At 43.9% G+C, this 21,290-nt stretch overlaps 1 protein-coding gene across 1 annotated transcript in view; it reads left to right on the top strand.

Moving 5' to 3' along the window:
- Positions 1-430: 430 nt before the first annotated feature.
- The window catches only part of H6PD (hexose-6-phosphate dehydrogenase/glucose 1-dehydrogenase), a 42,587-nt gene continuing 21,727 nt past the window's right edge, over positions 431-21,290 (top strand). Inside the window, exons 1-3 of the mRNA XM_051988624.1 lie at positions 431-527; positions 8,491-9,127; positions 10,782-10,899. Coding sequence (XP_051844584.1) covers positions 8,507-9,127; positions 10,782-10,899 — 739 coding nt within the window. The 5' untranslated portion in view covers positions 431-527; positions 8,491-8,506. The remainder of the gene's footprint in view (positions 528-8,490; positions 9,128-10,781; positions 10,900-21,290) is intronic.

The following is a 21,290-nucleotide window of genomic DNA, read 5'->3' as shown; positions in this document are numbered from 1 at the left end:
CGGAACTGACCTTAGCCCACATGGTCAGCATGCCGGTGCTGCTCTCTCACAGTTTATCTTTTTCCCCCCAAAAAGAAAGAAAGACTTGGTATTTCATTCCTATGCACACTTTTAGAAGTTCCAGGGCAGATGAGGATCCAACAGAAAATGGTCCTCCTTTCCTTCAACTCCCAGCACCCTCCCTAATTGGGCAGGGTACAAGGAGCAGTGAGGGGGAGTTGGGAGGAGGGGCCGGGTCAGGTGGGACCTTCCCCTTTCAGCTCCTCCCTTGCTGGGAATGAAGTTAGATCTGTTTCCTCCTCCGGTTTACCAGAAACCACCCTGTTAACTAACTGGGCTGAGCCCCAGGCTTCTGTTTGGTCAGTAAGGCTGATCAAAGAAACTTTCACTTCTGGTGACCCTTTGCCCTCTGCTTTTCTCACTAGGGAGAGCTGAGGAGAGGAGAGCCGAACTCCATTGGAAGCTTCTGGAGGGGCCAGCACCCCCACAGACCCTTGGGGAGCCTGGCAGTCCTCATTTTTGCAAAGGTGAGTCTGTTCGCCAAAAACTTGGATGGGTTTTCTCAAGCTCAAGGCAGAGCGGCAGAGGAAACTTCCAAGGATCCTCCAGGGAAACAGGAATCAATTTGTATTGTATTAGAGAGATAAGGATTCTGGTTTCTGAGACAGGACCTGGGTTCAAATGCCACTGTGTAAACTTGGGAGTTTATAACCTCAGTGAGCTTTGGTGTTCTTACCTGAAAAGTAAGGGGGTTGGACTTGTTCCAGATCTTGACCACTGATTTTATGATTTAGAGCTGAAAAGACTCAGCTATCCTCTTCCACATTACTTTACAATGGCTTGTCCGAGGTCACATAGAGAGTAGCAAAGTCAGAATCCTCACCTAGTCCAGCATCCTCATATATGACTCCTTTTGTGACTTTGGGCAAGTCACTTAATAATAATACTAGCTAATATTTTTGTTGCTATTGCTAAGTTTTTTATATCTGGGGATATTTGTTGTTCAGTCATATCCGACTCTTCATGACTCCATTTGGACAAAGATACTGGAATGATTTGTCAATTCCTTTTTTAGCTTATTTTTACTGATGAGGAAACTGAGGCAAACAGTGAAGTGAAATGACTTGCCCAGGATCATCCAGTTAGTAAGTGTGTGAGGTCACATTTGAATTTCTGGACTTTAGACTTGGTGCTCTGTCTGCTATGGTGCCTTTTTTGGGCTTCAGTTTCCTCATCTGTTAATTGAGGGATAATGGCTATTTTCCATCCCTTTTCACCTCTACCTTTAGAATCCCCGCTTTCATTAAAAACTGAGCTTAAATTCTATCCTCTCCCAAGGGCTTTCTTGATTCCTTCCCTTCCCCACCCACTCTCTGTATAGGGCCGCAGACAGTGGGAGAACTCTGGGGGAGGTTTAAGACCCTTCAGCCCAGAGGGAACCTGCTGACAATGTCTGGTTCGGCTGCCCGTTTTCCCTTTGGTGTTCTCATCTTTTCTGAGAAGTCAAGGAGGACGTGACCACCTGTGTTCTACTTGAAACAAGGATACTTACAACAAGGTGTTAACTCAGTGGGATCAATGAGATGATGGTTCTTTAGTATTAAGTACTTTAAGTAGTAAGTACTTAGCATGGTGATGTAATAGTTCTCTAGTTCACTCATATTCCATATGCTGTAATAATGTAATTGTATAGGGTATTTAAGATCTGGAGACAGGTAGTCAGACAGAAGTCAGTCTCAACCAGTCTTGGTTTCCTCTGGGCTGAAGGGTCTTATATCTCCCCTCAAGTTCCCCGACTATCTGCGGTCCTCTACAGTTCTCCCCCTAAATATGTTTTTATCTTTTATCTATATTACATTATACCTATATTATCTTTTATCTCTATATGTAATATATCTATATTATATATTTATATTATATTTATCTATGTTATCTATATCTATATTATATATTATATCTATATTACCTTTTATCTATATTATATATTATAGCTATATTACCTTTTATCTATATCTATCTAATTATCTGTGTTTGTGTTTCCCCTATGGGATGTAAGTTCTCTGAAGGCAGGAATTATTTTTATTTATGTCATTATATCCTGAGAAAAGGCTTCTTAACCATTTTGTTGTGTCCTGGGTTCCCTATGGACCCCTTCTTAGATTCTAGTTTTTAAATGCATAAAGGAAAATATAGAGTATGTAAAATGGAGAGCTGCTATGGTGGATAGAGTGCTGAGCTTAGGCTCAGGAAGATCTCTTCCTGAGTTCAAATCTAGCCTCAGATACTTTATAGCTGAGTGACCCTCAGCAAGTCACTTAACCTAGTTTGCCTCAGTTTTCTCATCTGTAAAATGAACTGGATGAGGAAATGGCAAACCGCTCCAGTGTTTTTGCCAAGAAAACCCCAAACGAGGGCATGGAGAGTCAGAGACAAGTGAAACAACTCAACAATAACCACAATCCAAATATATAAATTATATATAAATAATTGGTTTATATTTCCTTTACAACCGTATATATTTTCCCTATCCACGCCCTTAGACCTCCTGAACTCTATCCATGTTCTTCTCCATTAGATTGTGAGCTCCCTGAAGGAAGGCAATCTTTTGCCGTTTTTTGGCAAATTCAGCACCTAGTTATCAGTAGTAAGTGATTATTTAGTGATTGATTGTTTGGTTTGTTAATTGATTAATCCCCTCTGAGGCCCCCTCCAGCCTTAAATCTGTGGTGTTCTGTTGCTCCTTGAAAGTGACGCTCAGAAATGTGAAGTGTCTTGTCCAGGATCCCTTCACAGCAGAACGAGATGCCCCAATAATTCCTCCTGGATGAGTTGTCTCCACTGACCTGCAGGCTTTCCGGCAGAGAAGCTTCTGTAAAGTGAGCCACAACTATATCAGGATCTCTGATGCACCTGCAGCATCCTTTGGAATGATCTTTTGTCGCCAGCCTCCTTTCCCAGTCTTTTATTTAGATATATCTTTTTTGCACCATTGGGTAGGTAATGAGTGGGATTAAGCACTCCCTTCACTAGGGGAATTCTTAAAGGGATTTTTGGACAGGGAAAAGTCCTTCTGTAATATGAATAGTGATGCCTTTATCATAGAAATCATAGACCTCAGAGCTGGAAGAGGCCTTAGAACACAGAATGTCAGAGATGGGAGGGTCCTTAGACATAGAGTGTCAAAGTTGGAAAGGCACTTAGAATATAAAGTGTCAGAGCTGGGAGAGGCTTTAGAACATGGAATATCAGAGCTGTAAAAGCCTTTAGAACCCAGGATGTCAGAGCTGGGAGACCTTGCCAAAGAGATCATCATCATGTCTAGCCTCTTTCATTCTGGATAGAAGGACACCAAAGCCCAGTGATTTTGCCCATAGTCTCTCTGATCACTGGCAGACCTCGCAGGTGTGAAGCCCAGTTCTCCTGGGCACTAGTTTGTTCCATTTCCCTTGGCAGAATTTGAAAAGGTTTCTGTATGTGGGTTCTGTATTTATCTCCCATTATCCAGAGGGATGATTTCTCTTTTGGGGTGGATATGAGGCTGGAAATTCAGAAGCCTCCCGCTTCGCTCATCTAGTAGTTTGGCCAGGTGGGGCCAGAAGGGTGGGGAAGTCTAGATTTCAGAAAGGGAACCTGGGAGCTTGACTGTGTCAGGGATTAGACCAGAGACCTGAGTGACAGAGAGCTTGTAAAACTCTTGCCCATTAGCTGCCTCTCGCCTGGTTTCCCTGGTTTATTACTAACCCTGGAGCTCACTTCTCTGCCTTCTTTTCCTGATTCTGTTAATCTCGCTATATGACTTCAAGCAAGTCTTAGTGCCTCCGTTTATTTTCCTTATACTAAATAGATTCAAGGTAATTGGGTGGAGGGGGAGAAGATATCTGGAGGGGTCAGGAAAGACTTCATGTATAAGATAACACTTAAGCTGGGTCCTAAAGGAAGCTAAGGATTATTAAGAGGTGCAATCTAGACTTGGGGAACAATTGGCTCAGAGGCATAGAGATGAAGCTACAGAGTTCTGTATGAGGCGAGTATAGTGAGATTATAGAATAATCATCTCTCCCATTAGCATGTGGGCTCTTGGAGGACCAAGACTGTGTTTTTTTTAACTTTCTTTATACTTCTAGAACTTAGTACAGTTCCAGGCATACAATAAGAGTTTAATAAATGCTTGTTAATTTACCAGCTTATTGTAGTTGGAGGATCTCATGATTCTTCCATTTGCTTGGCTATTAAAATAAAGCTTTAAGAGCAGCTAGGTGGTACAACAGATAGAGCAGTCCTGAACTCCGAAGGATCTGAGTTCAAACTCAGCTTCAGACATTCATTAGTCATGGGATCCCGGACAAATCAGTTAACCTTGATTGCATGGAGGAAAAAAAAACACAACTTATTGCTATATTTTGTTTTGATTTCATCAGCAATGTCCAATGTGTCTCCCCTGATCTCTCCATCTTCTGTCTCTCAGGGAGCCATCTCTTAAAACAAAGGGGGGAAAAAGAAGAGAAAAAACCAACTCATCAAAGCTAACCTACATTTGAAAAATTCTGATATTATGTGCAGTGTTCCATAACCACGGTCCCCCCACTTCTACAAAGCACTGTGGGGTGGGCAGGTGGGCAGGGAAGGGAGGTGTGTGGCTCCATCTATACCCTCTTCTAGGATTGTGAAACACTATTCGCAGATCAGGAGGCCTTTCCCCTTATAAAAGAATTTATTGGTTTCAGAAAAATAATAACATTTAGACCTGAAAGACTTGGAGAGATTTTAGGGGATTTCTGAACTTGGGTAGGGAAAAAGTAATTTTCAGTAATGTCTGGCATTTGGTATTTCCTTTAATTATGTCTAAAGATTATTCTGAGAGCCCCACACGTATCATATTAACCAGACTGCCAAAGGGTTCCATGACACAAAGATGGTTAAGAACTGCTTTAGAGGTCACCAAGTTAATTTAATTCTGTCTGGTGTACATTTATTAGGTGCCTACTAAGGGCTAGGAACGTTTTGTTAAATATTATTACTCAAGGGCTGAGCTCCTATCTGTATTTCAGAAGGTTTCATCCCTCTCTTTTCTTTTTTCACCTTTGGCTAGTGTTCAAGAAACAAGGGAAAGGAGAGTGTGAGGGATAGGAGGGGACAACGCGACAGTGCCCTTCCAGCCTCTTCCTCCATCCCCTTCTCTTTTCTTTCCCCCACTTCAGTAGACGAATGGGGTTGCCGGGTCTGCCTGCATCCCATTCCTTGGTCCTCTGCAGGTTTCTCCTCTAGAGATTTCTCTGTCTTGGAGAGAAGGAAAAACCTGCAAGGTCAGTGAGGAGAGAAGCAGAGAGGGGAAAGGGAAAAAAAAACCCAACCACTCTCAGAATAGCCAGGAGAAACAACAGCAGCAGCTCTGCCAGATGGCAGACGCAGGGTACACCTCACTGCACATTCCCTAGGCTGCCTGGTCACTGGGGGCTGCAGGGACCTGGTTCTTGGCCAGGACTCCGGTACCTTGGAGAGAGGAAATTGGGTGCTGCAGTTGCACGGCTGCCAGGTCTCCAGAGGCTCAACCGCAATGGAGCTGTCCGGCCAAAGCTGGTCCTGCTTGGATTTTGCTTTCATTGATGTATCGTTTGTTAATAATCACCTGCATTTTAAATTTTAGTCTTTGGCGTCCTCCGGCATCTCTTATGGGCTAGGGACTGGATTTGTGATTTCATTGATGTAGGACACTTCTGAAGGAGGAAAATCTCTCCACCAAGGAAGGTTAGCATCTTTTAGGGCAACTTATCATCTCAGAGAGTTGCCTAAAAGGATTGAGAACTTAAATGATTTTCCCAGGATTATTTAAGTGGCAGAATTTGAACTCAAGCCTTGATTTCTAGGCCATGATGTGATCTGGCCTCAGAATAATAATAATTATTAAATAATAACTCAGAGAAAAAACAAAAAAAAATAACTCAGGAATAAAAAGAAAAAGAATAATTCCGAGACAGCCAGGTAGTTTCAATGGATAGAGCACCATGAGGACCTGAATTCAGAGCTGGCCTCAGATGCTTACTAGCTGAGTGATCATGGGTAAGTCACTCAAACCTAATTATCTTAAAAAATAAAAAGCAACTCAGCAAAATTAACACTCCCCCCACATACTCTTCAATACAGTAACATGGGCCTTCTTAATGTTCCCAGAGCAAGATAGTCCATAAGACCGATCTCCAACTCTGGCTGCCCCCCCATCTCCTATCTCTGTGTCTTGGCACCTATAGTCTCCCATGCCTGGAAAACTTTTCTCCCCCATTTCCGGCTAAAATCCCAGCTTCTACAGGAAGCCTTTCCCAATCCCCCTTAATGTTAGTGCCTTCCCTTTCTTGAATATCTCCCATTAATTTTGTATATATCTTGTTTATACACAGTTGTTTTCACTAGTCTGTGAGCTCCTTGAATGCTGGGACAGCTTTTTGCCTTTCCTCTTTATCCCCTGAACTTAGTACAGTGTCTGGCACATAGTAGGTCCTTCATAAATGCTGAATGACCATTGCCAGCCAGAATTAGACAATATATGCAGTATTTCACATCCAGAGCCCACAGCCTCCTGAAAGAAAGAAAGGAGGAACTCTATTTCTAGGCCCCATTTTAAAATTTCATTTCCAATGACTTCTCAAGGATATTGCAGGAGGAATCCTTGCTCAGGAGATGGAAGAGTACAGTAGAGAGTGGGAGGAATTGGGAGTTAGTGGACATGGACTTAAGTCCCAGCTTTGCTGTTTCTTTAGTGTGACCCTGGTAAGTCATCTCTTGGGGCCTCAGTTTCCTTCTTTGTAAAAGTGAGAGGGTGGGATAAATGACCTCTAAAATTCCTACTAGTTTAAGATCTGTGTGAAATACAGGCAATGGTCCCGGCTTTGAGAAGCTGTAGTGTCCCTTCCTGTTCTGGTACAAGTCTGGACCCCTGAACCTGGCCATCCACCCACCTCATTTATTGAGGTCTTCCCCTTACCCTACTTGCCCTCTCCATAACCTCTCCTCCCTCCATCACACACTTCAAAATGAAGATGGATGACAAATCAAAGAGACTTGAAAAGGGTAAAGTTATCATGGGGTCACTAAGAATGAGATACACCTCTGAGAAGCTTAATTTGGAGTCAATCAAGAAGCATTTATTAAGCACCAACTAGAGGCCACGTACTGTGATGTGTGGGGATACCTTTCATGCATTTCTTTAACAAGCATTTATTAAACACCTACTAGATGCCAGGCACTGTGCTAAGTATTGGGGCACCTTTCATGCATTCCTTTAATAAGGATTTATTAGTTATCTACCCTATGGCAGGACACTTACTGTATGCTAAGTGCTAGAGATACTTTCATTCCTTTGTTGAAGCATTTATTAAGTATTTATTATATACCACTTGCTCTTTACTAGGATCTAGAGAATAAAAAAAAAAGCAATCAATCTCTCCCCTCAAGGAACATACATTCTAATGGGCAAACAATTTGTACTTATGGATCCAGGAAGGGATATTAGAACCCAGGAGGTCAGAGCTGGGAGGCCCTTAGAACCAGGAGGTCAGAGCTGGGAGGGTCCTTGAACCCAGGAGGTCAGAGCTGGGAGGGCCCTTAGAACCAGGAGGTCAGAGCTGGGAGGGCCCTTAGAACCCAGGATGTCAGAGCTGGGAGGGCCCTTAGAACCCGGGATGTCAGAGCCGGGAGGGTCCTTAAAACCCAGGATGTCAGAGCCGGGAGGGCCCTTAGAGCCCAGGATGTCAGAGCTGGGAGGGCCCTTAGAACCCGGGATGTCAGAGCCGGGAGGGCCCTTAGAACCCGGGATGTCAGAGCCGGGAGGGCCCTTAGAACCCAGGAGGTCAGAGCTGGGAGGGCCCTTAGAACAGAATGTCCGAGCTGGGAAGTGCCTAGAAGGTCAGAACTAGAAGGGTTTTCAGAACAGGAACTCTCCAAGCTGGGAGTCCTTTCCTCAGGATCATGCTGGGTCTCAGCAGCCCCCGTTTTCCCTGCCCTGATTCCTCTCTTTTTGCCTTGGCGTCTGGGTTGCACCGTCTGCTGATACAGGTCACTGAGTAGCTGGGCAGAGCCGAGCTCTGACTTTGGAGCTGGGATCTGGGTGCATTCTCTCTCCTTTTCCCTACCCAGGAGCCCTTGGATGAATAACTGCCCCCTTTCCCCCCCCCTACCCCCGCCACCCTGGGCTTCTGTCCCATGTGCACTGAGGCCCCGGCGGCAGTGGCTGCTGGCCGCCTCTTCCTCTTGCCTGGCTCAGCCTCTGCCAGGGGCAGCTCCCAGCCTGAGGCCCCTGCAAGGTCCCCTTCTCTGCCTGGACCCAGGCTGAGCCAGAGCCCTCTTGCTGAGGAAGGCCGAAATCTAGAGGGATTTCCTAGGTAACAGAGGGCTTATAAACGTTACCTGGAAGCTCCTCACCAGGCGGGAAGGGCTCGGGCGCTTTCTCCTCGCCACTCCCCAGCTCCTGACCGCCTCCTGTGTCCCCTCGCTCCCTAGGGCTCTGGGTCTCGCCATGCTGAGCATCGTCATCTGCGCCGCCTGCATCCTGGGGTCTGTCTTAGCCCAGGAGCCCCCGGGCCACGTCTCCATCATCCTCCTGGGAGCCACGGGGGACCTGGCCAAGAAGTACCTGTGGCAGGGGCTGTTCCAGCTCTACCTGGACGAGGCCGGCAACGGCCACAGCTTTAGCTTCCATGGGGCGGCCCTGACTCGGCCCGAGCAGGGCCAGCGGCTCATGGCCCAGGCTCTGGAGCGTCTCTCCTGCCCCCGCGATGTGCAGCCCGAGCGCTGCGCCCAGCTCAGGGAGCAGTTCCTGCGGCTGAGCCGCTACTGGCAGCTGCAGACGGCGGAGGACTACGTGGCCCTGAGGGAGGACATCGAGACCCGGCTGCGGCAGGAGGGGCTTCGAGAGGCCGGGAGGATCTTCTACTTTTCCGTACCTGCCTTTGCCTATGCGGAAATCGCCCAGCATATCAACAGCAGCTGCCGGCCGGGCCCGGGAGCCTGGCTGCGCGTGGTCCTCGAGAAGCCCTTCGGACACGACCGCCGCTCGGCCCAGGAGCTCTCCAAGGAGCTCGGGACCTTCTTCCGAGAGGAGGAGATGTATCGCGTGGACCACTACCTCGGCAAGCAGGTAAGGGCCGGAGCCGGTCTCTCTGTACCCACTTGGGTCGTGTGTGGCTCTGAACAAATTTCTTCCCCCTTCCAGGCCTCCAGCCTTGATGATTATATGATACCTGCTGTTTGCCTCCGCCGTGGGTGGAGAGAGGGAAGCAGGGAGAGAATTTGGTGTCCAAAATTTTAAAAAAGTTACTGTACAAATATGTAAATATTTGTATTTATTTATAATATAGATATAATATATCATACGTGTCTGGGGCATGTAGTATGATAGAGATATTTATCATATGTATATAACATAATTTATTACTTAATATTTATATTCATATTTATTATTTATATGATTTATCATATGTATATAACATAATTTATCACTTAATATTTATATTCATATTTATTATTTGTATGATTTATCATATGTATATAACATAATTTATCACTTAATATTTATATTCATATTTATTATTGATATGATTTATCATATGTATATAACATATATCACTTATGTTGAATACATAGTATATATTATATAACACATGTGCATTACATATGTAATATAATACTTATGTACATTATATATTTGTACAAATATTATGCATTATATGGCCAACTAGGTGGTGTAGTGTTAGAGCACCCAGCCTGGAGAGTCGGGAGTTCAAATAGGATTCAGATACTTGCCAGCTGTGTGATTCTGGGCAAGTCACCTCACCCTGCTTGCCTCAGTTTCCTCATCTGTAAAATGATCTAGAATAGGAAATGATAAACCATTCTGATATCTTTGCCAGAAAATCTGAAATGGGATCATGAATAGTCAGACACAACTGAAGAAGAAAATGTATTGTATGTATAATATAATGTAATGTAATATAATATGTGTGTGTGAAAATGAAAGAGAAATATCAAAGGGAAGGTATAACAGAGAGGAAAGGGCTAGCCTGGAGAAGGTATGTGGGAGAAAGACTGACTGGAGGCAGAGGAGCGGGTTCAAACTCAGCTCTTTGGTACCTGGATCATCTTGAATCCATCCCTTAATTTCCTGGGGTCTCATCTTTCTCGTTTGTACAGTGAGGGGGTCAGTTTGGCTGGGCTCCTGGGCTCTTCCAAACTTTGAGGTGCTGGTACAGAGGAAAGATTTGGGAATCTGAGGCCTTGGAGTTGTGCCCTGCCTCTGACACTATCTGGGTCCATCTGACATCTGGGAAAGTGAGAGAGTTGGATAGACGACCCCTGAGGTTCCTTTGAAGTGTTAATTTGGGGTCCTATGTCTCTAAGAAGCAAAGTCTTATAATTTAACACTGGCTGTGTGAATCCTTAATTTATCAGTCTCCTAAGAAGCAGAGTCTTACAGTTTAACACTGGGTGTGTGAGCCCTTATTTTATCAGCCCCATTCTTTGCCCCCTAAGGATCTATAAACTCTCTGCCCCCCAAGGATCTATAAATGTCTAATGGCTAATCTGTATTGGTAAAGGGAATTTCCACGGGAGTTTCCTCAACTGAGTCCATCATTGATCGGACCAGACCAAAAGAACAGGTAGCATTATTAGTGAGGGGTTAGTCCTGCCCTTCTCCCAGTGCCAGTGACCAGTGATCATCCCCAGATGGGGGCTTTCCCTTGGCTTCCTCCTCGTGGGTGCGGCGAGCTCAAGCCCCCCTTCTTTCCTGACAGACAGTGGCGCAGATCCTGCCCTTCCGAGACCGGAACTGGAAAGCCCTGGATCGACTGTGGAGCCGGCACCACGTGGACAGGGTGGAGATTGTCATGAAGGAGACGGTGGACGCCGAGGGTGAGTGAGGGATGGAAGGAGAGAAGGGAGGAGGAAGGAGAGGCCTTCGCTGGACCTTCCCTGTTCTGGCCTTCCTCCTTAACCCGAGGCTCCCACTGGCTGGGGTGGAGGTGCCAGGAGCCTGGAGAGCTGACTTTGCTAAGGCTGGGAAGATCCTTCCAGTCTTCTCTTGTATTTTCAGTCTGTCAGCAGTCAGAAGCTGGTGGCCAGAAGCTGGCATCCGTGGTTGTCTGAAGGTCTAGAAGGAGGCCTCCCAGAGAGTTGGGGAGCAAAGCAGTGCTTTATGGGAAGATCTCAAGTATAGGGAGAAAGCTGGCTGGATTTGGAGTCAAATAGGTTGAATCTCCTCTCCTCCCTTTGCTGGTTTGAACCAAAGAACCACTGAATTTGATGTTGTTGGGGGCTCGGCAGTCATCCAGTGTGCTATAATCCTCCCCAGCAAAGCAGGAGCCCCCATCGCCCCACACAGACTGTCTGCTTTGGGACAGCTGGAACTGTTAGGAAGTCTGTCCTGACGCCAAGCCTACACTGGCAGCTTTGCCCCTGCCCCTTGTCTTTCTCCTGTTAGCAAAAGAACAAGGCTGCTCCCTCTTTTGTAGTCCTGCTTTCAACTCAATTCAATCATTTATCATCACTTTCTATGTGCCAGGCACTGTGCTAAGTGCTGGGGAAACAGATAAATTCAGCTCAATAGACATTTATTAAATGCCTACTATGTGCCAGGCAGAGTGCCAGAAACATAGAGGCAAATAATTCAATTCAATATATATTAAATGCCTACTATGTGCCAGGCACAGTGTCAGGAACTACAGAGGCAAATAATTCAATTCAATATATATTAACTGCCTACTATGTGCCAGGCAGAGTGCCAGAAACTATAGAGGCAAACAATTCAATTCAATATATATAAAATACCTACTATATGCCAGGCAGAGTGCCAGAAACTATAGAGGCAAACAATTCAATTCAATATATATAAAATACCTACTATGTGCCAGGCAGAGTGCCAGGGACTATAGAGGCAAATAATTCAATTCAATATACATTAAATACCTATTATGTATTATGCTAAAAGCTCGATATACAAATAAGAAAAAGAGATAGCCCCTGCCCTCAAGGAGCTTGCCTTGGGGAAGACAGTATATCAAAAAACCCTCAAAACTCCAAAACCCCTAACCCCCAAAAAACAAAAAACAAAAAAATCAAACAAATCTAAAAAGGGGGGCGGGGAGAAACGGACCCGCATTTATTGGAAAATGAAGCCACCAGGAAGACTCTAAGCCCTCTCCTCCAGCCCTCTAATCAGAGGGGAGAATGCATCGGTCCATCTGGGTGGTGATGAGATCGGAGGTGATCAGCCGGGGTGGAGAGGCAGGGATGGGGAATGGTGTTCTTGGCGTCTAAGCCAAGCAAAGGACACCTAACAAATCTCTCCTGAGCCTTTTTGTCAGTTCTCAGAATCCTCAGTTCCTTTTAACCAAAGCTCCTGTGGTCTGGACTCCTGTTATCCCCCCCTCGCTTGTGCCTCTGTTTCCCCAGCTGTCCTAAGCTCAGCTCAGGTCCCACCTTCTGTAGGAGGCCTGGTCCCTGCTCTCCAGGGCCTATCCCCCTGTGCATTTACCTTCATCTACGTCCTCTTTTCCCTGTGCCTAGTCATTAACATGCTGTTCTTGTATTAGACTGATCATCCTTAAAAGGGGGAGTCCCTTTTGGTTTTCCTCGGTCTCCTCAGTGCTTAGTATAATGTCGGGAACATTTGTTATTTAGTCTGATTTTTTGCTGACCCCGTGGGCTGTACTATCCATGGAGTTTTCTTGTCAAAGATACTGGAGTGTTTTGCCATTTCCTTCCAGTGGATTAAAGCAAACAAGGTGACATGACTTTCCTAGGATCATGCAGCTAGGAAGTTTCTGAGGTCAGATTTGAACTCAGGGCTTCCGACTCCAAGTGCAGCGTTCTATCCACTGTGCCGTATGGCTGCCCCTGACTGACACCTAGCAGGTACTTAATGAATTTATGTTGATTGATAAATTGCTAACCGATCGTGCCCCATCCTCCCCTAGGGAAATTGATTTTTTGAACCTAAATGTGAGACTTTACATTTATTTCTCTTGAATTTCATCTCAGTAGACACCTTCCAGTGCCTTAGAAAGTTCCCAGGTTTGAGCAGAGAAATCACCAAGGTCACTAAGTTCCTTAGTTAGCCCTCTATGGACTTGCTGTTATTGCTTGATTTCTGGAAAGCCCCTACTGTTCCTAGCCCCTCACCCGTCTCTTGCCATAGCCTTAGCCGGTCTAGTTCTTGCTCTCCATTTCCCAAGTCTGGTTGCCCATGAAAGGCCTGGGTGTGGGGGCCGGGGACTGCCATCCCCTTCCTTCCACCGAGAGCAGGGACGAGTGAGCCAGTGCCAGGCGTGTGGGCGCTGCTGCTGCTGCTGCAGAGTGGTGAGCATGGCTGCTCCCCCTGCAGTGATGCTGCAGATTTAGTCTGCAGAGCTCAGCAGACAGTGAGGTATTCCTGGCCCGCATGCTAAGGAAGCCCTCGTGGCTCAGCCTCCCTCCGTGGGTCTCTGCTGGAGGGGAGGAGCAGGGGTCCCCGGCGCTGCCCTCCCTCAGGAGTCGGCTCTGCATTCTCCATCCTCTGTCTGGCTCCCTCCTCCTCTTCCCCCTCCTCCCTTTCCTCTTCCTTCTCTTCCTCCTCCTCTCTCTTCTCTGCCCTGCTTTCCTCCTTCCCTCCTTCCCTCCCTCACTTTTGTAATCTTTCACTAAGGACCCCCGGGAGCTCTTGTCTGCAGAGACCATTTGTAAATGTGCTTTGGGATCATGGAAAAGGAGGAAGAGAGCCAGGGAGACCCAGTTTGGGGACTCCGGGATCAGGATAACAATTCATGTCTTTTAATAGTACTTGAAGGCTTTATAACACTATTTTATATTTTATTTGTACTTTTATAACTATGACAATTTTTGATTGTTTTCTGGCTTACAAAAAGTGCTTTCCCCCTCCTTTTTTTTCTCCTAATTTCCTTTTTTTCCCTCCTAAACTCTTATTGCATTAAGGGTCATGTGCCAGAGTAAAAGTCAGTGGACGTGTGTGTGTGTGTGTGTGTGTGTGTGTGTGTGTGTACACACAAATATATATATATCTATTTAGTCATTCATTCATCTCATTCTTTCATTACTTGCTTGCTCATTACTCTATTTATCTGCTTGTCTGTCGGTGTATTTATTTATTAGCTAAGCCGGTGTTTTCAGCTCCATCAGTAAGTGCAGCCGATCAAGCCCTTCTCGGTAACTTAGAGACGTGCTTGGGGGCCTGAGACATAAGGCAGTTAGTCCAAGGTCACACGGCCACGTGTTAGAAATGAAACTTGAACTCCAGTCTTCTTGCCTCCGAGGTTAGCCCTGTATTCATTACCCCACGTGCCTGTTACGGTCCATAAGGTATGATGATCCACGAGCATGATTGTAAGATTTGTCCATTGTGGTGAGACCTTGAGCTTGGGAACAGATGTCAGTCAGTCAGTCTGCAAGCACTTATTAAGCGCTGACTTTGTGCCAGGAACTGGCTCCGAAGAAAGGCAGAGAAACCCAAAAGGTCCCTGGGCAGCTCACGCCTTAGTGGGGGGACAGTAGGGAGCCACAGGCGGTTATTGAGATCCTTTTGGTAGCTGATCGATGATGGGTGGATGTCATTTTCAAGGCCAGGCTTCTTATTTGAAAAGATGATCAAACTGAGACTCGGGGAACGATGGGACCGGAGGGGGCTGCTGCCCAAAGTGCTTAAAAGGCAACTAGGAGCCAGGAGTTAGAGGCAAGCGGCAGAAAAACTGCCCAACTGGGGACGGAAGGAAGCCGCCAGCCTGGCCCTTGTATGCAGTAGGCAGTTAAGTGTTGCATTAAGCTTAGAGCTTGGAAGTCAAATGCTGCCTCTGACACTTCCTATTGAGTAAGTTACATAATTTCCCTAAAATTCCTCATTTGTTGGACTTTTATTTTGTTGTTCAGTCACGTCTGATTCGTGACCCCGTTTTGGGTTTTTGTGGCAAAGATCCTGCAGTGATTTGCCAGTTTCTTCTCCAGCTCATTTTATGGATGAGGAAACTGAGGCAGGCCGGGACTTGCCTAGGAAGTATCTGGGACCAGACTAGCTGACCTCCAAGCATTCTTCTAGCTCTCCACTTGGATCCTGTGGTCCCTGGGAGCACTCAGCGAATGAGTCATCCTCATTACTGTGCTCCCTCTGCCTAATTACGTCTCTTGGCTGTTCTGCACCCCAGCAAACTCTCCAGCGTTCCGGAGAAGAGCTGGGCTTTCCCTGGCACCTGGTGTCTCCGGAGAGCTTGCATGGGGGTGATGCTGTGCAGGAGCTCCTGCAGGGAGGCGTCTGGGAAAGAGTGGAGGCTGCTCCCCTCCGCGGCCCTCTGCCGAGGTCTATGGTTGGCTGTAGTGCACAGAGAAAGAATTGTGGCTCAGGGGAAGGAACGGGGAATCTGAAGACTAGCCCCGGGTTCGAATCCCTGTGGAACCCTGAGTGACCTTGCACAAGTTCCTGCCCCCATCTGTCATCCATAGAAAGATGGGGTTGGACCGAAGATGTCTGTGGTCTATAAATGAGACAATATTTGGGGAGCGCTCGGAAAACCTTAACTCTCTGTATAGTGATAGCACGGAGAATGAGGGTGAGTGGCTCTGGGAGCCATGAGGTGAGGAGAAGACATCCTGGACTAAAACATCCCACTTCTGATACTTTATGGCTATGTGACCAGGGACAAGCCCCATTTCCTTGTGAGAAATTGGGATAATAATATGTATCACTTGAGGTGGAGGGCTGTTGGCCATGGAATCAGGAAGTTCCAGGGTCCAGGCCTGCCTCCCACGAAATATGACTGTGTAATCCTGGACAAGTCACTTAACTTCCCAATGCCTTGGGCAGCTTGTGAAAACTATAAATTACAGAGGAATAACCGATTGATACAGGAAATTTTCATACAGGAAGCTCCTTCTTCCTTACGAAATCATAGATCCAGACTAGAAAAACAAACATAAATCTATCCCGGCACTTAGCCCCATGGCTGTTCAAAGTAAGTTTAATAAATGTTGACTGACTGACCAATGAGAGTCCAAACTTGAATGTCCTGTTTTGTCACATTCTAAGTGTGGGCTTTTCCATTTCCCGACTTCAAGTATTTTTATCAACTGTCTCACGGGCTTGGAATTCCTCCCTCCCCATCTCTACCTCCTGGCTCGACATCTCTGTCTTCCCAGCAAAACCTTACATTCTGCAGGAAGCTTTTTCCCATCTCCCTCAATTCTAGTGGTTTCCCTTTGTGTTGATAACTTCCCATTTCTCCTATTTCTTATTTGAATACACTTGTTTGTCTGTACTCCTCCATTAGATTGCAGTCAGCAAGACCTGAGTTTGAATTTTCAAACTCTTACTAGCTATATGACAATGAGCAATTCACTTACCCTGTGTTTGCCTCAGTTTCCTCATCTGTAAAATGGGAATAGGGCCCACTTTCCCAGGTTGTTGTGAGGATCAAATAAGATAAACTTTAAAATGCTATATAAATCTCAATATTAACATTATTATAGGTCCAGAGCTAGAAGGTCATCTAGCTGAGTTCCCCAAACTTTTTCTGGGCCCTGACCCCATGTTGCCTCTACCGATACAGTTGGCACTTTCTCCAAAACTCAAAAGGCTTCATGATGCTAGTATTGCCAAAAGCATAATGAGAGGTGATGGTCCAGAGTCCCATAGCCAGTTGGCGTCAGAAATGGGATTTGAATTCATGGCTTCATAACTTCGAGTTTGATTTTTTTCTCTTTTTATGCTATACTTTATCTAAAAATATCGTTATTTTTCATTAAGAGATTAAGCTGGCAGATGGGTTATACTTTGAGCGTCTCAGGTGGGCCCCATTCAGGTCAGCATGTTTCCTAATGACCTCAGAGCTGGCAGCCACTTGGGAAAAGTCCCTGAATCACAGATTTTTCCTTAGCAGATGCTCCCTAAGGGCCATCCTTCCTCCTAGAGTCCAGCCTTGTGCCTTAAGCTGGCCTTACAACTGTCTCCAAAGCAGTCTTAGTGACTTAAATACTGGCTTGAAAGTCAGGAGACCTCAATTATTTTTTATCAAAAAGTTTCACCATCTATCTATCTTTCTATCTATCTATCCATCCATCCATTTATTTATTTGTTTGTTTATTATGCCTTTTGTTTTTATAGCATAGTCACTTCTGGATATATGTGATCAAACATCACCCTGACCAAATTAACTATCTTTTGTAACAAAGAGTGATAGACAAAACTTAATAGAGGAATCTCCAATGTTCCTCACCTGGCTCCCCAACTCCCTATGGGAAGGAAGGAAGTGCCCTTTCGTGCCTTCTCAGGGACCAAGACTGAACTCCATAGATAATTCTTCATTTGGCTTTGATTTTGAGTTTTCTTTGTTTACATTGTGGTGGTCATTGCTTAGGAGTAATTTAACAGATTCTACTCACTTCTCTTTGCATCAGTTCATACAGGTCTTCTCATGCTTTTCTGAATTCCTTGTATTTGTTATTGCATCACATTATACATCTGATTTAACTCCCTCATCTTACAAATGGATGAAAGGAAAGAAGAAAGAATTGAGGAAGGGAAGAGAAAAGGAAGGAAGGAAAACAGAGAAAGGAAAGAAAAAGAAAAAAAGGAAAGGAACGAGGAAAGAAAGAAGGATTGAAGGAGAGAGGATAAAAGGAAGGAAGGGAGGGGAAGGAGGAAGGAAGAAAGGAAAGAAGGAAATGAGGTAGGGAATGTAGAAAGGAAGGAAGAAAAAAGAAAAGAGGGAGGAAAGAAAAAAGGAAGGGAGAGAGGGAAGAAGGAAGGAAATATTAAGGATCTTTTATGTTTTAGGCACTGTACACTTACAGATACTATCTCAATTGATCTTAATTGATTTTTTCAACAATTCTGGGAAGTAGCTGCTAGTATTATCCCCATTTTATAGATTAGGAAACTGAGGCAGATAGTAGCGAAGCAATTTGCTTAAAATTGCAAAACTATTAAATATCTGAGACTAGATATGAATACAAGAGGAGGAAAATGAGACCCCCAGTTTGTTGAAGGTCCCATAGTTGCTTGAACTCAAGTTCTTTGATTCAAAATTGGCCCCTATTTCCATTTTTCCGATGGGATAATAATATTCCATTATATTTACATATCACACTTTGTTCAGCTGTTGTTCAATCAATAGATTCCCAGTTTGTTTCCAGAGCTTAGTTAGCACAAAAAGTGCTGCAGAATATTTTGGCAAATATAGGGCCTGGCTTTGCTCTCTTTGGGCATATGCCCAGTGGTAGAATTTCTGGGTAACAAACTTCTTTTTTTCCCTCTCCCTGCTGCTCTGTGACCGTCGGTGCCCTATTGTGCTTGTTTGAAAAGTAGAGATGGCAAGAGTTAGTTCCTGCCTTTCTGAGCCAAGATGGCGGAATAACTCCATACTTCTATGAAGCTAAACAACATGGGTATTCCTTCCAATGATATGGATTGAAACCCAATCGTGCCTCTTTTATCTTGGATGGGTCTTGTCTATTTGCTCCCATAAATCCTTTCCAGGGGTCCTCCTAATATGCTCAGGGCCTTCTCGCTCTCTTGTCCTTACATGGATGCACAATTATTGATCCTTTATTTATCCCTCATTTTTCTTGTGGGATTGGCCCACTTCCTTTCCTGAACTGACATTTTGTCTTCTAATTTTATTTATAGTACACTCACCCACAAAATCACCAGGATTGAGATCATTAGATTTTGGAGCTGAAAGAGAATGATCTTGAAGACTGACCCTTTCGATTTACAAATTGAGACCCAGAAATAAAGCAGCATTTGCTACAGGTCACACTAGATAGTATGTAGCAGAGATGGCATTTCAACCCAGCTGACTCCAAATTCAATGTTCTTTCCACTTCCTGGCCATTACCAAACCTTCTCACTTCTAATATTTTCTTTGTATGTTTTCTTTCCCTATTAGAGTGAAATCTCCTTGAGGATAGGGATTGTCTTGTTTGCTTGTTTTTGTAAGCCTGGTTGTTTTCATTGTGCAGTGCTCTGTGATCCCATACTGAGATACCAAATGGTTTGCCATTTTCTTTTATGACTCATTTTACAGATAAGGAAACTGAGGCAAACAGGGTAAAATGACTTGCCCAGTTCCTTACAATTAGTATGTGTCTGAGGTCAGATTGAGCTCAGGAAGATGAGTCTTCCTGACTCTTATCTTGTCACCATATTGGTCAAAGGACAATGAGCTCACATTTCCAGTTCTGATAGTTAAGTTCTTGCTTATAGATGATCTAAAAAAATTATATAAAACAACCCCGTGTCCTGAGTGACTCTCTTCCATTCTATTCCTTCCATGATAACCAACTTACAGAGAAAGGAGCTAAGGGCAAACGCCAAAAATCATGCAGCTTTTAAACAATCTATAAGCAAAAACTTAACTCTTTAAGGGATTGTTTTTATCAGTGTTTTTTCCAATTACACGAAAAGATATCTATAACATTGATTTTTAAAAAAATTTTGAACTCCAAATTTTATCCTTCTCTGTTTCTTTTCCCTCCTTCCTAAGATAGTAAGCAATTTGATATACCTTATATATGTGCAATCCATGTAAAACATATTTCATATTAGTCATATTGTAAAAGAAGATACAGATTAAGAAAAAAAGTGAAAATAGTCTACTTAAATCTACATTTAGACTCCATCAGTTCTTTCTCTGAAAGTGGATAACATTTTCCATCATGAATCCTTTGAAATTGTCTTGGGTCGTTATATTTCTGAGAAGAGCTAAGTTTATCATAGTTGATCATTGCACAATATTGCTGTTACTATGCATGATGTTCTCTAAGTTCTACTCACTTCAATTTGCATCAGTTCATGTAAGTCTTTCTAGGCTTAAACATCCTACTTATCATTTCTTATAGCATAATAGTATTCCATTACATTGATATAATACAACTTGTTCAGCCATTCTCCAATTGATGAATATCTAAGGGATCTTAAAATACAATTTGACCAGGTCCCCTCATGCCCGCAAAGAACTTTAGTGACTTCCTCTTCAGTCTAGGATCCATCCTCAATTTGGCATTTAAAACTCTTCCTGGCTTTCTTTAAGTCCTAACCAAACTCTCATTTTCTACAGGAAGCTTTATGCAACCCATCTCAATTCCGGTGCCTTCCCTCTCTTAATTCCTATTTATCTTGTATTTAGCTTATTTGCACATATTTGTTTGTTTGTTATCTCATTAGACTCTAAGCTTTTTGAGGGCAGAGACTGTGGTTTTATTTTTTATTTTTAGTTTTCAACATTCATTTTTGTAAAACTAGTGCTCCAAATTTTTTTCCCTCCCTCTGTTACCTCCTCCTTCCCCAAGATAGCAAGCCATCTGATATAGATTAAATATATGCCATTCTTTTAAATATATTCCCATATTTGTCATAGTGTGCAAGAAAAATCAGTTCAAAAAGGAAAAAAATACAAGAAAGAAAAAACATAAGCAAGCAAACAAAAAAGGTGAAAATACTATGCTTTGATCTTCATTCAGGCTCCATGATTCTCTCTCTGGATGTAGATGGCATTTTCCATCCCAAATATGTTAGAATTTCCTTGTGTCACCACATTGTTAACAAGAGCCAAATACATCAAGTTGATCATCACCTCATCTTGTTGTAACTGTGTATAATCTCTTGGTTCTGCTTATTTTATCTAGCATTAGTTCATGTAATTCTTTCCAGGTTTTTCTGAAATCAGCCTGCTCATCATTTCTTATAAAACAATAATATTCCATTACATTCATATAGCATAACTTATTCTCCTACTGAAATTTCCAGTATCTCTTTGAGATACAGATCCAGTATTGAGACTGCTGGATTTAAGAGTATGCACAGTTTAGTAGCCAAGGCACAGTTTCAAATTGCTCTTCAGAATGGTTGGATCATTTTACAACTCTACCAACAATGCACTAGTGTTCCACATTTCCCACATCCCCTCCAACATTTATCGTTATTTTTTTCCTGTCATCTTAGCCAACCTGAGAAGTATATAGTGGTACCTCAGAGTTGTCTTAATTTGCATTTCTCTGATCAATAGTGATTTAGAGCATTTTTTCATATGACCAGAAATGGTTGTAATTTATCAATCTTAAAATTGTTCATATTGTTTGACCATTTATCAATTGAGGAATAGCTTGTATGTGGTATTTTAGAAATAAGGCCTTTATCAGAAATACTGACTGTTTCCCAGCTTTCTGCTTCCCTTCTAATCTTGGTTGCATTGATTTTGTTTGTGCAAAACCTTTTTTAATTTATGTAATCAAAATGATCCATTTTGCATTTCCATAATGTCATC

The sequence above is a fragment of the Antechinus flavipes genome, chromosome 3, assembly GCF_016432865.1.
Source record: "Antechinus flavipes isolate AdamAnt ecotype Samford, QLD, Australia chromosome 3, AdamAnt_v2, whole genome shotgun sequence".
In the NCBI taxonomy this organism is placed as follows: domain Eukaryota; kingdom Metazoa; phylum Chordata; class Mammalia; order Dasyuromorphia; family Dasyuridae; genus Antechinus; species Antechinus flavipes.
Note: the sequence above shows the minus strand (reverse complement) of the source record. Positions and strands in the feature narration are given on the sequence as shown.